Consider the following 13,661-nt stretch of genomic DNA (forward strand, 5'->3'; position numbering starts at 1 on the left):
CATTTGAGATAGAGGTGATTCAGGTTTTTAAAGTTTTTTTAAGGGCTTAATTTTCTTACTAAGTTATCGAAATTGAGAAATGAACCTTTAGATTGTGATGAAAACAATGCTTAAACAGCAGAAAAGCATATATCTATATAGCTCTTAGGGAATGGCTTCCAATGGTGTTTGCTTGAGCAGGATATATCATCTATAGGAAGGATTGGTGGGTTGCATGTCTCCATCGAAAGAGCTAATATCTAACCACACGGTCATAATTGGACAAAAGAATTCCACTCTTCTAAGACATGAGAGAATCACTGGTGTCTGCCGTGCCACATCCTTATCAAGTGTTTGAAGGGACCTTTCTTAGCTGGAGAATAAGAACGAACTCTTGATTGAGTCCGAATAATCACCGATCTGGTAGCACTTGTACTATCTTACTTTTAATAGTCACATGTATACAGGATACAATCTTAATAAATTCTCTCTTTTTTCGTTGTCACAGACACTGACTACTGATCATGTTTCAGATTCTCAGTATCGACGGCTAAAGTTCAAATAGGATCTCCACATGGTGAGGCTCATCCAGAAAGTGTCTCCACGGAAGGCAGATGAAGAAGACTTTCTTCTGATATCAGGTGCCACTGCCTCGAAAAATCTGCCGATTGGCATCGGTAATCCAAAGAACATCCAGTAGAACACAATGAACTCTTTCCACTCTTCTTATCATATAGCAGTGTGCGACATGTAGAGCCAAGGAAACAGGAATCTAATGCATAGAGTTAGCCATGAGGCAAGAAGTACGAAATGGGGCCGTCTTGGATTTGACCCTCGTTCTGACAGGTACATTGCTTTGTGAACGCCCTAAATATCTGCTTGTCACCTTCCTCACATTACATTTCCCTGAGCAGATTATAGCCGACCACATGCCGCAGCTTATTCAATGTCACCTCAAACATCCCCATCCATGGATAGATGACAATTTGGCTTTTCTTGGTGATGGCTTTTCTTTATTATATTAGATGAAGAGGAAGCAACCAAATAGCGGAAATGATTTGCTTTTATTTATTTATTTATTTATGCTTCTCTTTCATCATTCATCAGAGTAAGAGCCGTCAACCTCTACATCAGCCAGCAGCCATCCGCCACGCATATCTCGAGAAAGGTGCGTCCAAGATTCCAGCTTCCGGCCCTACCGTCTCGGAATCCTGCTTCAGGTAGGCGGCCGGGAATCTGACCTCTCTTATCGTCATCGCTATTCCATGAATAGAAGTGTTTGATGAAATGCCTCGCAGAGTTTTTCATAACATTGCATGAGTCGAACATCTTCCTTTGTTGCACTTTGAATGGTCCATAAAACGCACACCAACATCTTCCTTTATTCTTTTTATTTCTTTATTCCTCTGAAACAAAAACTTATCCCTGTTTCAACGAGGATGAGGTTGTGGTGTGATTTGTTTGGCTGTAAGCTTTCCACCTCTCTCTCTCTCCCTTTCGGATTGAAGTTTTCTGACACTCATCCACCCAACCCACTGCCACCATCTTGTCAAAGATAGCCTACAAATAAATGAACAATTTGCTCTCTTTTGGACACAACATTAATACACCCATCTCAAAGTATATATGTACAATATATACATACATGAGTACTTACCTTATTCTCTCATGTGGTCAAAATCATGTACACAGCTACTTGCCTTCCTTCTTTGCTTTCTTACCGTATGCAGCTTTCTCACCGTTGCATTCTTGCCATCAGAAAGTTCTATATAACAAGCCATACAACACTGCTACTGCTCCGGAGAGCTTCTTCCTTTTCCTTCTCTTCACCGTCTCTGCTCTCTTTCTCTCTCTCTTTCTCCCTCGTCATGGCTTCGGCTGTCATCCTCCTCCTCCTCCTCCTCTTGGCCTCGGCGGCGGCCGCCTCCGACTTGTACATCGTGACCGGCGGCGAAGGGAACGGAGCGCAGGCGTTCGGGCGGAGCGACGAGGAGGTCCGGTTGTTGTACCAGGAGTGGGTGGCCAAGCACCGGCCGTCCCGCAACGCGCTCGAGAACGAGGAGCGCCGGTTCGAGGTCTTCAAGGACAACCTCCGGTATGTCGACGAGCACAACGCGGCGGCCGACCGCGGGGAGCACGCCTTCCGCCTTGGCCTCAACCGGTTCGCCGACCTTACCAACGAGGAGTACAGGGCCAAGTTCCTTGGCCTCCGGGCCAGCGCCTCGTCCCGCCGCAGGAGGGCCTCGTCCGCCGGGAGCGACCGGTACCGGCTGAGAGCCGGCGATGACCTGCCGGATTCCGTAGACTGGAGGGAGAAGGGCGCTGTCGTCGGCGTTAAAGACCAAGGCAGCTGCGGTAGGTGCTGATAACTACTCTTCTTGCGCTGACTTCCAACTATTTGTTCTTTGTTCTTTAGTCCTCAAGTCTCATCATGATATGCAGCAAGCATCAACTTAAATCTGACACAAGAAGCATGGATTTTGATCAAATGAAGTTAAAGAACAGTTTATTTTGTGGTCTAATTAGAGTTTATAAAGATTGATCTGTTCATTTCTTTTGTGAAGTTCTCAAAATTTCCCCTTTCCTTGTGTTTAAACTTTTTGTTAGAAAGCATATGATTTTGCTCATGATGACATAAATTTCTAAAAGCTACCGGACTTATTAGCTGGATTTTTAGATGATCTTCCGCTACATCACCTTCCTTTGTGTCAATTTTGCTAACTCAGGGGATTTATTTGCTGCTAGTGTTACACAAGTCACAAGTGTGTGAAATTAAGTTTGATGATGAGGAAGAAGAGAAGTGAGAAAAGAAACAATCACGGATTTACATGCTGATGATGTAGTCTGTTCTTCTGATCTGACGGTGTTATAGGGAGTTGCTGGGCATTTTCGACCATTGCTGCTGTGGAAGGCATCAACCAGATCGTGACCGGTGACCTGATATCTCTATCGGAGCAGGAACTGGTGGACTGTGACACCTCCTACGACCAGGGCTGCAATGGCGGCCTCATGGATTATGCCTTTGAGTTCATCATCAACAACGGTGGTATTGACTCCGAAAAGGACTACCCATACAAGGCCCGAGATGGAAGATGCGATACTTACAGGGTGACTTGTTGATTGTTCATCTGCCACTATTGTCGTCTCTTTGGTTTCCTTTGCTTTTTTGTGGATGGTGTTCTAACCATGGTTGGCCGTGCATGCGTCATGCAGAAAAATGCACACGTTGTGACAATTGATTCATATGAGGATGTTCCAGTTGATGATGAGAAGTCTCTGCAGAAGGCTGTTGCTAATCAACCAGTTAGTGTTGCTATTGAAGCTGCTGGCAGGGCATTCCAATTTTACGATTCGGTAATGATGCTGCAAGATAATGGAATTCTTTTAAAATTTTGTTGTCATTGCTTGAAGAGTGATCATTTAGTCCAATACCCATAAAAGCATGCAGTTTTATCTGATCATCCTTGATGTATACTTCCACATTATGATGAATTAAAATATAACTAGATCGAAATTTTTTAGCTCTTCCAGTTGAGTAGGTCAAATTTTCTGCATGGGACTCATGATGTGTTTCTTCTCTAGATATCCTTTTAAGTGGAAGAATTTTGTGTGCTGCTTGAAATTACAGTTAAAGTGGACGAAAGAAATGATCCTTTTTGAGGATCTATGTTGATAATTTCATCTATAATGATTGATATGGAAGGTACTGCAAATGTTCTTTGAAAAATGCAATTGTTTGCTTTTCCATAAACAACACAAATGCATTCGCTGGCATGGCCTGAGAATTACAATTTTATCAATTGTGAATTCGAATCATGGTTCATAGCCTTCTTGAAAATCTATGAGTGATTAAGATGATGTGATCCTTGCAGTGACAAAACAGGTTCCATTTAATGATGGCATGAACTTTCACTGTAGTTGTACAAGATTCTTTAGAGTAGAAGTCCCTACTTCTTCAATGCGGATCTTCCTTTTGGATAAACCTTGCTCTTCATTTTTTTCAGGGAATATTCACTGGGTCTTGTGGGACTGATCTAGATCACGGTGTAACAGCAGTAGGCTATGGCTCTGAGAATGGCAAGGACTACTGGATTGTAAAGAACTCATGGGGTGAAGACTGGGGAGAGGATGGGTATATAAGGATGGAACGTAATATTGCATCTTCCACTGGCAAGTGTGGTATCGCTATGGAGGCTTCATACCCGATAAAGGAGGGACAGAATCCACCAAACCCAGGGCCATCACCACCTTCCCCTGTCAAGCCACCGACCGTCTGTGATGACTACTACACCTGCGAAGAGAGCACCACATGCTGCTGCGTCTACGAGTATGGAAAGTACTGCTTTGCTTGGGGATGTTGCCCTCTTGAGGATGCAACGTGCTGTGAAGATCACTATAGCTGCTGTCCCCATGACTACCCCATCTGCAATGTTCAGGAGGGCACTTGCCTACAGGTAACACCCTATGCTCAAAATTCACTGCCATAAATTTGCTCTGCAGACATTATGATTCAAGATCAGGGCCTGGAGCTGGTGATTCATCATGAAACACAGCATGTTTTGCTTGTCCTGATATTTACTATGAGAACTTAATACTGCCTTAATGTATAAAAACATTCAAGGAGCCTGTTTATGTTGCTGTAAAGTGTTTTGGTATTGATGTTTTAGTGTCTAACTTGTCTATTTGATTTTATTAACAGAGCAAGAACAGTCCACTAAGTGTGAAGGCTTCGAAACGCACTCCTGCAAAACCCTACTGGGCTAATTCTGGCTCCGAGGGCAAGAAGAGCAGTGCATAAGGAAACATTGAGAAGGTGAGGAGTGAAAGTACAAGTTGATCACCAATTATGGCTATCCTTGCCTTCAATATGGACTTAAATCTGCAACAAGTTGCTGCAATGCTTATTCAAGATCTGATGCTCATGTTTATGTCTATAATCTCAGATGTTGGACTAAATAGATCATGGACCAACCGAATGATGATTTTACATTGCCTCACTTTCATTATCATGTAAATTATATGAAAAGGATTCCAAGTATCTTGGCTATAATTTTTCTCCATGGTCTTCATATTTGTAGTGATACTATTAACATATAATGATAGCAAAGTTGTTCTTGTTACTTAAATGATCGAGTTGCATTGTGGCATGGTTTTGACTCTGTTATTGTGTGCTTGATCTGGAGACAATGATAAGCCAAGATTGTTGAATCTGCTAAATTTTATCCCAAGTTGCTGACTTTGTTCCCTATAGTTGCTTGCCTGCATAGCTTAATTATCACTTAGGTGCATGCTATAGCCACCAGAATTGTTTAGTTATGGTTCTATATTCTTAAGCTGCACAATTTTAGTACTTCAGGCAATATGGAGATGTCCAAAGATGATAGAAGATGTTCTTCAAGTTATATTGGAGAAATATAGTCATAATGACAACAAAAATATATTCCTTGTCCTTAATCATCTTATCTCTTGGTTCTCAGTAATGCATGTCATATTACAAATCTGCTGCTTATACTGAATCATGAAACCTTTTAATTTAACTCCTTGGGAAGCAACTTTTCTTCTCAATGTAGGATATGGTGCACATTAGCCTTCTTTTGCCTAAGATTATTCATGAATTTCTATCCGATATTGAGTCTGATATTTCAGAGATTGAGTCTGATATTTACATACATCAAGCTTGTTCTGAGATAAATCCACTGCTCATTCTGCATCATTAAAACCTTTTGAGCTCCTAGCATTACAACTTTGCTGTTTAATATAGGATATGGGATGCATAAGCCTTTTTCAGCTATATATGTTTTCATGATATTCCATCTGATTTGGTTTAGAATCTTCAACCTGAATCATGGCATTTCAACTTTGTATTAGTCAAATACTACAAAGCAGTTTTGTTCATGAACTGCTTCCTACAAGCATCTTCAAACAACAGCAGAACCCTCACAGATTAAGAACATGCATGTATATTATTTAGTCTCATCACTCTTTCTCCATATGAGCTCCAAAGTGACCATGGAACTGGTGATTTGGTCAAGAGGTAGAATGTCATTCTTTCTCTTCTTGGATAAACTCTTGCATGGATCCTGTTCATATGTTCCATGATACAATCCATCAGGTTGGAATCTTTCAGCTTGACAGGGTATGTGGCAATGCTCTCACTGCAAGTCCAGTGAAGTGGATAGTGGCCTTGCCCTCATCAATAATGTTAACATGGGCATGACTACAGCATGTACATCTCTTTCAACCACTAGTTGGAGAGGAATTGAGATCTCTTTCAACCACAACATTGTGATTCCATGTTATTGTACAATTGATGTATCTCAAGTTAGAATTAATGTGTGTTAACTGTCATATAATATTTAATCCTAAGTTAATAATGCTACTTCATCTAACTTATATGTACTGTTATAATCATCCTTTGCTTTCATTACCAATACTATGTTATAATCATCCTTTCATTAATTTGACCTAAAATGCTAAGGCCAAGTTTATAATCTGATATATGCCTTTAGGGCAATATCATTGACCACCCATTCTGCCTGCTCGATTCCCAGTGTATGGATCTTCTCCAAGAATTGCATGGATCCAGCTATTCCATCGAAAACGGTAGATGAGATCAATGGTTTAAGATTGGGCGACACATGATCTAACGATCAAAAAATAATAATACTGAAATTTTCTTGGGTCATTTACAAATCGAGTCTGGAGAAGATCCAAAACCAAACCTCAAGATCCAATCGACCGAAGTAGAGCAATAGCTTACTCGATCAAGTGTACTCACGAATCTACATGTCTTTTGATTGGTGCTGACAAATATGTCGAATTAGGAAGCTGGTAAGATTCAGGGTACATTGAATGGGAATATGTTCATACCTCGATCGGACAAATCTTACTCGTCGGCGATCGCCAAGGAGCAGCCGTCTTCTTGTCCGGCGTCGGCTGGTCTGGCAACGTCCGCGCCGCATTCCTTCGCTCCGACGATGCTGTCTACGGTGACCTCGACGCTGTCTTTCCTCGTCCTCTCCGCGCCCGTCATCGCCGCCATCAGGGCCGTCTGAGGGCTCGCCAAGGAGCAATAACCGGCCAATCACCTCGCTCTAAAGATTGGTAAAAGCATCATCTTTAAGGTTATTGCGGGCTCTGATCTCAAGATCAGGTTTTCTTGTTATTCTTTAATTATATTGCTTCTCTTCCTAATTCTTATTTGCTTTCTCTTTCTTTTTTGGAAGAGTTCCGAATAAGTAATCTGAATTGAGTTCGCCTAGTATTGCAATATAGAGCTGTCTAATTGGGATGTGAAAGCTTCTGCTGCAATGATTGCATTGTCTCCTGAAAAATGATACTTGTTCCATTTTGGATTGTTGTTTTCTATTTCAGCAGAAAGAAGTGCAGATTATAATGTTAGAATTTCTTCTCTCCAGATTATAATGTTGATTAGAAAGAAGAGTTTATGTAATTTTGTGATGTATCTTCCACAACCTAGATTGAATGCCTAGATCTGCATTGCTATGGTTCTTTTCTTCTTATGCTGTGTGTTTCATTGATACATCTGAAACATGGCTCTGTAATGGATGATGAACAAATAAGTTGTTACACTTGTAATCTTTGTCAAAATCATCATTGGATTATCTAGTTGATGTAGTACATCCAAGAAATTTTAGAGGTCACATTTCTTTTCCCATTTGGGCAGTTCATGAGACTGAGGATTGTGTTGGTCTAATACCCCCTGGGAAGTATGAATGGCACACTGCACGGCCTGCTACAATGTGGAGCCCTGTTGAATGAACCCACAATTTTCCTTTAGAAAGAATGGAATGGATATAATTGATGATTTCAAAGTACTTAATTGCATTATTATTTGACACAAGTTTATCTTTGATTCTTTCGCCCGCATAGTTTTTAAAACTGTTCATGTTACATATACTACAGATGATCAAATCATTAGTGGTTTGATTACCAAACATCCGATAGAAAATGAGCTGTGAGTTCATCCTATTTTTGTGGAAAAAATTGGAGTCAAGATGATATTTTGCATATGCAGTAAAATATGATATTTTTATTATTCGTTGGTTTTCTGCAAGAATAAGATGTTGTTTATCCCTCCTAGATTGTAACTTGATGATGCTTTGGGTGCTAATTCCCTCTACTACAAACATAATTATATGCTCTGTAGAAGCTCTATATTCACATGCAATTTTTGTACTTTGTTTATTGTAGACAAAACATGCATTGGCATATTCATTAGAATTCTTTTGTTCATGCTTTCACTATGTGGAAGTTAGGCACAACCCACCAAGGAAGCAAAAAAGGTCAGTCCGGAGACCATAGTTGGGGGATAGGAGATGACTTAGACCACGTAGTCAAATAAGATGGACCAAATCCACTTGATGACTTAGAGATCAGAAGGTGTTTCAGCTTCAGGAAAAAAACAACCTAACTTCCTGGGTCTCCATCAAAGCAAAGAAAAGAATGGAAAAGGGAGAAAGGAAGTAAGTTCAACTTTGCTCACTTTACATTCCATCATTCATTTTAATGTAATTAGTTGCAAGAAAAAAAGTTTCTTTATACCTCTGTGCTTTGCTTAGTTGGGGAAGGATTTTTTTCTTATGCAATTGCTCCTGCTTAATTTATGTTCATATTTGTATTGTGTAAAAACTGTGTTCTACTACCAACAATTCTTGGTGTATCTTATGACTTTATGCTAGCAGCAAGATGAACTTGAACTCCATAGAGGCAGATGATCTTGTATCTAACTAAAGACTCTCAAGTAGTCAGCCATGATTGATGAGAGATGGGTCCCAGAAAAGCAAATAAGGTAGTGCAACACTAACTAGATTCTCAAGATTGAGCAAACTGATGAATGGTTTCAATTCAACCAGCTATTTTTCTAACATGGCCTAATGCTTCAGATTCCTGCATTTAAATTCAGATATCAATTCAGCTTTGATTTGAAATAGAGAACTTTCCTTCCCCACCCCACAACCAAAAAGAAATCATTCACCAGATTGCTGAAGTAACTTCGATGTAAAGAATACATTCTGAGGTGATGTGAACCTATGGCTCTCAATCTTAGAAAACTTCAGATAGGGCACACATCAACTTGTTCCTAGTCAGGATTCTCAGGCATTCACTGCAGAAATCTTTGTCAGATCACAGTTGTATGATGTCTTGCAAGGAATGTAGCAGGTGTGATTTCTGCATCAAAGGTTTGAGGTAACATAAAAAAATTGGTGAGAGACATGGACAAGATACCCTCTTGGATTCAGCCCCTTCTCTCTTGCTTTCAATGAAAGAAAAGGGCATAGTTGACATCAGAATATGGAACTGCTAGCATTGTGAGTTCAGTTAATGAATCCTAATTGAGAACTCTTATTTTTCCCATGCTTGGGAGGGGAGGCCAGGGAAGAGGGCTGTAAAGATTTCCATGGTGTATCAGGCAACATCAGAACTGTCAAAATCCATCATTAAGGTTGTATTACAGAGGGATACCATCCTTCACTCCCTGCTCATAAAGTTCTATTATTATAACATATTATCCTCTGTTATTAGAATGAAGAAAAATGTTATTATAATTATTCATGTTTGATGATAATTAATCAGAATGATAGTTTTTATAACTGTTGATAGTTAATTTATCAAGGATAGCAGACACATATTTTTTTTTTGGATAATTGATGAGGGAAGAAGATTGAGTTTATTTATTGTTTTGTTTGTAATCAGACAGGAAAAATACCTGAGTTGGCACCAATGCACAGCTACTGGTCAAGTGAAAGTTCCATGTCTGATAGAATTCTATCTGAAGCAACTGCTGGTCAAACTAAAGAATTATGTATCATAAACCTACTTGAAAGCAGTAAGTCACACCCACATATGAATTATATTATGAGTTATATAATCAGATTATCAGGAAGCCAAGAATAAAATATTTTATTCATGCTGAAGGCATTTCCTACCTAAACAGCACTCTCTTGGTGATATAGATGCCACCTCTATATAGTAATGTCTGTAGTAAACTTGTAGAGTTTCTTGAAACTCACTCTCTTGTATCTCAATCATTCATTTGTTGATCTAAAGTGGATGAGTTGTGGTTAGGGATGAAATGCCAATTGAGGCATAACATTTGATTGGACATTTACGGATAAAGTATTTTTTTAATGTGGACTGTGAGAGCAATATCAAATCAAGACAAAAATAAATATAGAAAAATAATTTACTCAAATTAGATGCTCTCAATTTCCTTACTATTACATCATAAAATCGTATATATATATATATATATATATATATATATATATATATATATATAGTGGAAACACCAAAATTAAATGGAAAAAAATAAATGAAGGCTTTTCTACATTTCATTAATTAATCCTTTGTTTTCTTATGGTAGCAATTGAGCTGATGCCACAGCAACGGGAGACAGCAAACTACGAGGTGGGGGAAGCCAAGGAGGCGGTGGCAGTCTGGTTGGCGCAGAACACGTCGGCGGGGCCGCCGCCGATGAGGAAGTGACCAAGGCTGCGGGTGGCCGCCACCAGGTTATCCGGGCAGAGGAACTCGGCGCTGCACAGCTTCTCCACCTTTCGGGTGTAATCGTGCACGAGCACGTCCACGGGCGCCCGGGCGCTGGACCTGGCCATGACGGCGGCCGTGAAGATGGCCGACATCCGCCCAGGCTCCGCCGCGGAAAACCCCTTGGGCCCGTCGACGAGGATGACGTCCCAGGCCACGTCGTAGAGCTGGTTGGGGAGGTCGTTGATGGCGAGGGGGCAGTCGGAGAAGAGCAGGTTCTGCACCGGCCGGCACTGTCCTCGGAGGTGCTGGCGGGCGGCGGCAATGAGCTCCGGCATCTCGCGGACCTTGGTGGTGTAGGACACGTCGTAGGCCTCCAGCCCCGGGTTGCGCCCCTCAACGTGGGCGACGTAGTACTCGTTCTCGTCCACGAACACGGTGCGCCCGCCGTGGTTGAGAGCGCGCCACAGCGGCGTCTCGTGCCCGATCCCGAACACGAGGAGATTGCAGGGCCCCCGTTGCCGGAGCACCGCCGCGATCGCCCGTAGATCGCCCTCCGTCATCTTCCCCGTGGAGTTGGACGACACCGCGTAGTTGACGAGCGCGTCGTAGACGGGAGCCGGCAGCGGCGACGGCCCAGAGGACTCAGAGCTGGAGGATGTCACAGCGGAGGCAGAGGAGGTAGAGGAGGCGAGACCATTCAAACCTCTCCCAGTGGTGGTGTTGAGGAGAGTGAGCAGCGAGGCGAAGGTGAAGAACGTAAGGAAGGCGATGAGCCAAACGCGGTGGTGGTGGGAGACCAAAATTGAGATGGACGTAGTGATTCCATTGCCACTGCCTTGCTTGTTGGTGGATGATGGCTGCAGAAATATCAACTTTGTGCTGCTAAATCCCTTCATCCTGTAACTTCACCTCACTTGGAGAACAAAGAAAACCACTGCTATATCCAACTCTTTCTTTTCTTCCTCCCCCTCTCTATAAAAGAAGAGGGAGAAGTGGGACAGGAGGGGAAGGAGGAGAAGGGGAGGATAGAGGATGGTGACTTGCTATTGTTGCCTACTTGTTGTCCTATATATTCATTCCAACTTTGTTATAATTATTATTATTTAATATAAGAAAACCTGCAATTAGAACATCTGATAAATGGGGAGAGATGAGTTGTTGCTGTTGTTGTTGGACTGATGGAGAGTTAGAGATGTGAACTGTGAGCAGCTGCTGGTTATGGTGGTTCCCTGTGTAATTATATTATATGCTCAGAAAGAGAGAGAGAGAGAGAGAGAGAGAGAGAGAGAGAGAGAGAGAAAAGGCAGAGGAATTGGATAGGAAGTGGCCATCAGCAGATAAAGCACAGGGGAGAAAGGAAATGGATTGTGAGACAAATTAAGATGGGTTGTGGCCATCACTGTGACATTCTTGGTGTCGAAGGAATCTAATTCCAAGGATTAGGAAGGCAAACAAGGAGAGAGGTTTAGGAGGAGGGTTCTTTTCCTTGTTGCTTCCTGCAGGTAAATGATTTGAGAGAAAGAAGTTGCTGCTGCTGATACAAGCATTCTACACTGGAACTGATAGAAACCCTTCCATCACATATCTAATCATAGATTGATGTATTTGTCCAGTGCCCATAAACTGCAATACTGGCATCTATGTATTTGTGGACATTTCCTTTATAGACAGACCTAAACTAAATTTAGGTTTCTTTTTTTTCTCAGAAAATATAGAATCCAGTGTTGAGTTTCCCATCAATACAAATAAATATTAGGATTTTCTATTCAGCAAAATAATATATAATTTGTGATGATTATATACTATTTAGATCATGGCTATGTATAAACCATGCATATAATCATCTTATATTAGTATTAACCATGATATTTCTCTTCACTTTAATTATGTATTATTTTATGAATAATATTTTCATCGATCTTTTCATTTTATAGAGTATAAATCTAGAATAACCAAAACTTTTGCTAAGAGAAATTTATTATTCTTCTTTTAGTTTCTATTAAAATTACATTTCATACATTCATCTTCAGTCCCATTCAATCTAACATCACCATTGCTAGTTAAAATCACTGAACAACTGAGAACTGAAACCATTCCATCAAATGAAGAAGATCCAAACTCATCTAATATCTGCAGTTCATATCATCATGGTTTGGTGATTTTGGTTGTCCAAAAGTCTTCTTTTCTTTGGTATAGTTAGGTGCAACCACAACCCTCCTTTTCCACCATCAAATTGGGTACAACAGACAGCTCTTCCATGCCAACTTTTTCCTGGCATTTCTATGGATCCAAGTCTCAGGTTGCAACACAAAAGGACTTCCTTTTCGAAAGCCTTTTACCTGCAATTATAATCATGAAGAGATTGGGACCTTTTCTTTGACCCTCAAAGTGTTCCTGTGTTCTTCTGCAGAGCATCAGTTAGGTGACTAGTTGGAGTTGGATTATGATACAACCTAACTGGTGAGCTATTGTTTGCCTGTTGTAAGATTCCAAACTTAAAGGTTAGGCAAAGACTGTCCCACACACACACTGCAGGTGGTGGCAGACAAATAGAACTCGTTTCTGTGTTTGGGGACTCAATATTTATTCTCATGCAGATCTCATTTCATTGATTGATCACTCTCGAGGAAGAAGATATTATTTTCTGCCCCACAAATTATACACATAATTATTGATGCGTTAGTCGATCTTTGTTAACCTTATTTTATCGGAACTTAATATTTTCATCGGTATTATTATTTCATTGATAGATCACTCCGAGCAAGAGGACCTCTTACCATCATATATTAATAAAAGATTTATGTGATACGATATAAAATCATATCACCGAATATAATTCAAAGTATTTCTTTTGTATATGATACATTCATCATATTTAAAATATCAAATGCGATGGACGAGATTAAAACGTCCTCTCTTGAGTGATGCACCGATACAACATAAGAAAACATCCAAAATACCTAACATAAGCAAAATATTTCTTATTATCGAAATACAATATTTTCTAATTAAGAATTTTAATATTCTATTATCGATGATGGTAACAAAATCAATACTCTATAAAATATTAACTTGATAATATTTTTATTACTTTGAGAAAAATTCTCCCTCAACCAAATCATAACTCTCCTAGAAGTCGAATCGATTTTGTTATATCGGATTAATAACCA

General features: G+C 40.5%; 2 protein-coding genes across 3 annotated transcripts; one reads left to right on the forward strand and one right to left on the reverse strand.

The window, feature by feature from the left end:
• The first annotated feature begins 942 nt into the window (after positions 1-942).
• On the forward strand, positions 943-5,105 carry LOC135651677 (oryzain alpha chain-like). 2 transcript variants are annotated; one of them, XM_065171974.1, is made up of 7 exons: positions 943-978; positions 1,087-1,199; positions 1,739-2,334; positions 2,852-3,087; positions 3,193-3,333; positions 3,984-4,433; positions 4,679-5,105. In XM_065171974.1, exons 1-7 carry the CDS (start codon positions 958-960, stop codon positions 4,775-4,777), a joined length of 1,656 nt encoding a protein of 551 aa, XP_065028046.1. In that variant the 5' UTR covers positions 943-957; the 3' UTR covers positions 4,778-5,105. The 2 variants fall into 2 exon arrangements, with proteins under 2 accessions (XP_065028046.1, XP_065028044.1); XM_065171972.1 differs by lacking the exon at positions 943-978 and having other exon boundaries at positions 1,018-1,199.
• A 5,069-nt stretch (positions 5,106-10,174) lies between these two features.
• Positions 10,175-11,556, reverse strand: LOC135651678 (protein IRX15-LIKE-like). The gene has a single exon (XM_065171975.1). The coding sequence runs from the start codon at positions 11,385-11,387 to the stop codon at positions 10,404-10,406; it is 984 nt and encodes a 327-aa protein (XP_065028047.1). The 5' UTR covers positions 11,388-11,556; the 3' UTR covers positions 10,175-10,403.
• Positions 11,557-13,661: the final 2,105 nt, after the last annotated feature.

Source organism: Musa acuminata, chromosome BXJ3-10 (genome assembly GCF_036884655.1).
Source record: "Musa acuminata AAA Group cultivar baxijiao chromosome BXJ3-10, Cavendish_Baxijiao_AAA, whole genome shotgun sequence".
NCBI classification, from domain to species: domain Eukaryota; kingdom Viridiplantae; phylum Streptophyta; class Magnoliopsida; order Zingiberales; family Musaceae; genus Musa; species Musa acuminata.

Bases quoted from the DNA above. Each gene is read 5' to 3' on its own strand.
- LOC135651678 (XM_065171975.1), bottom strand. From the start codon at position 11,387: ATGAAGGGATTTAGCAGCACAAAGTTGATATTTCTGCAGCCATCATCC.
- LOC135651677 (XM_065171972.1), top strand. From the start codon at position 1,033: ATGATTTGCTTTTATTTATTTATTTATTTATGCTTCTCTTTCATCATT. The intron at 2,335-2,851 runs GTAGGTGCTGAT...ACGGTGTTATAG, and splicing joins TAAAGACCAAGGCAGCTGCG to GGAGTTGCTGGGCATTTTCG. The intron at 4,434-4,678 runs GTAACACCCTAT...TTTTATTAACAG, and splicing joins AGGAGGGCACTTGCCTACAG to AGCAAGAACAGTCCACTAAG.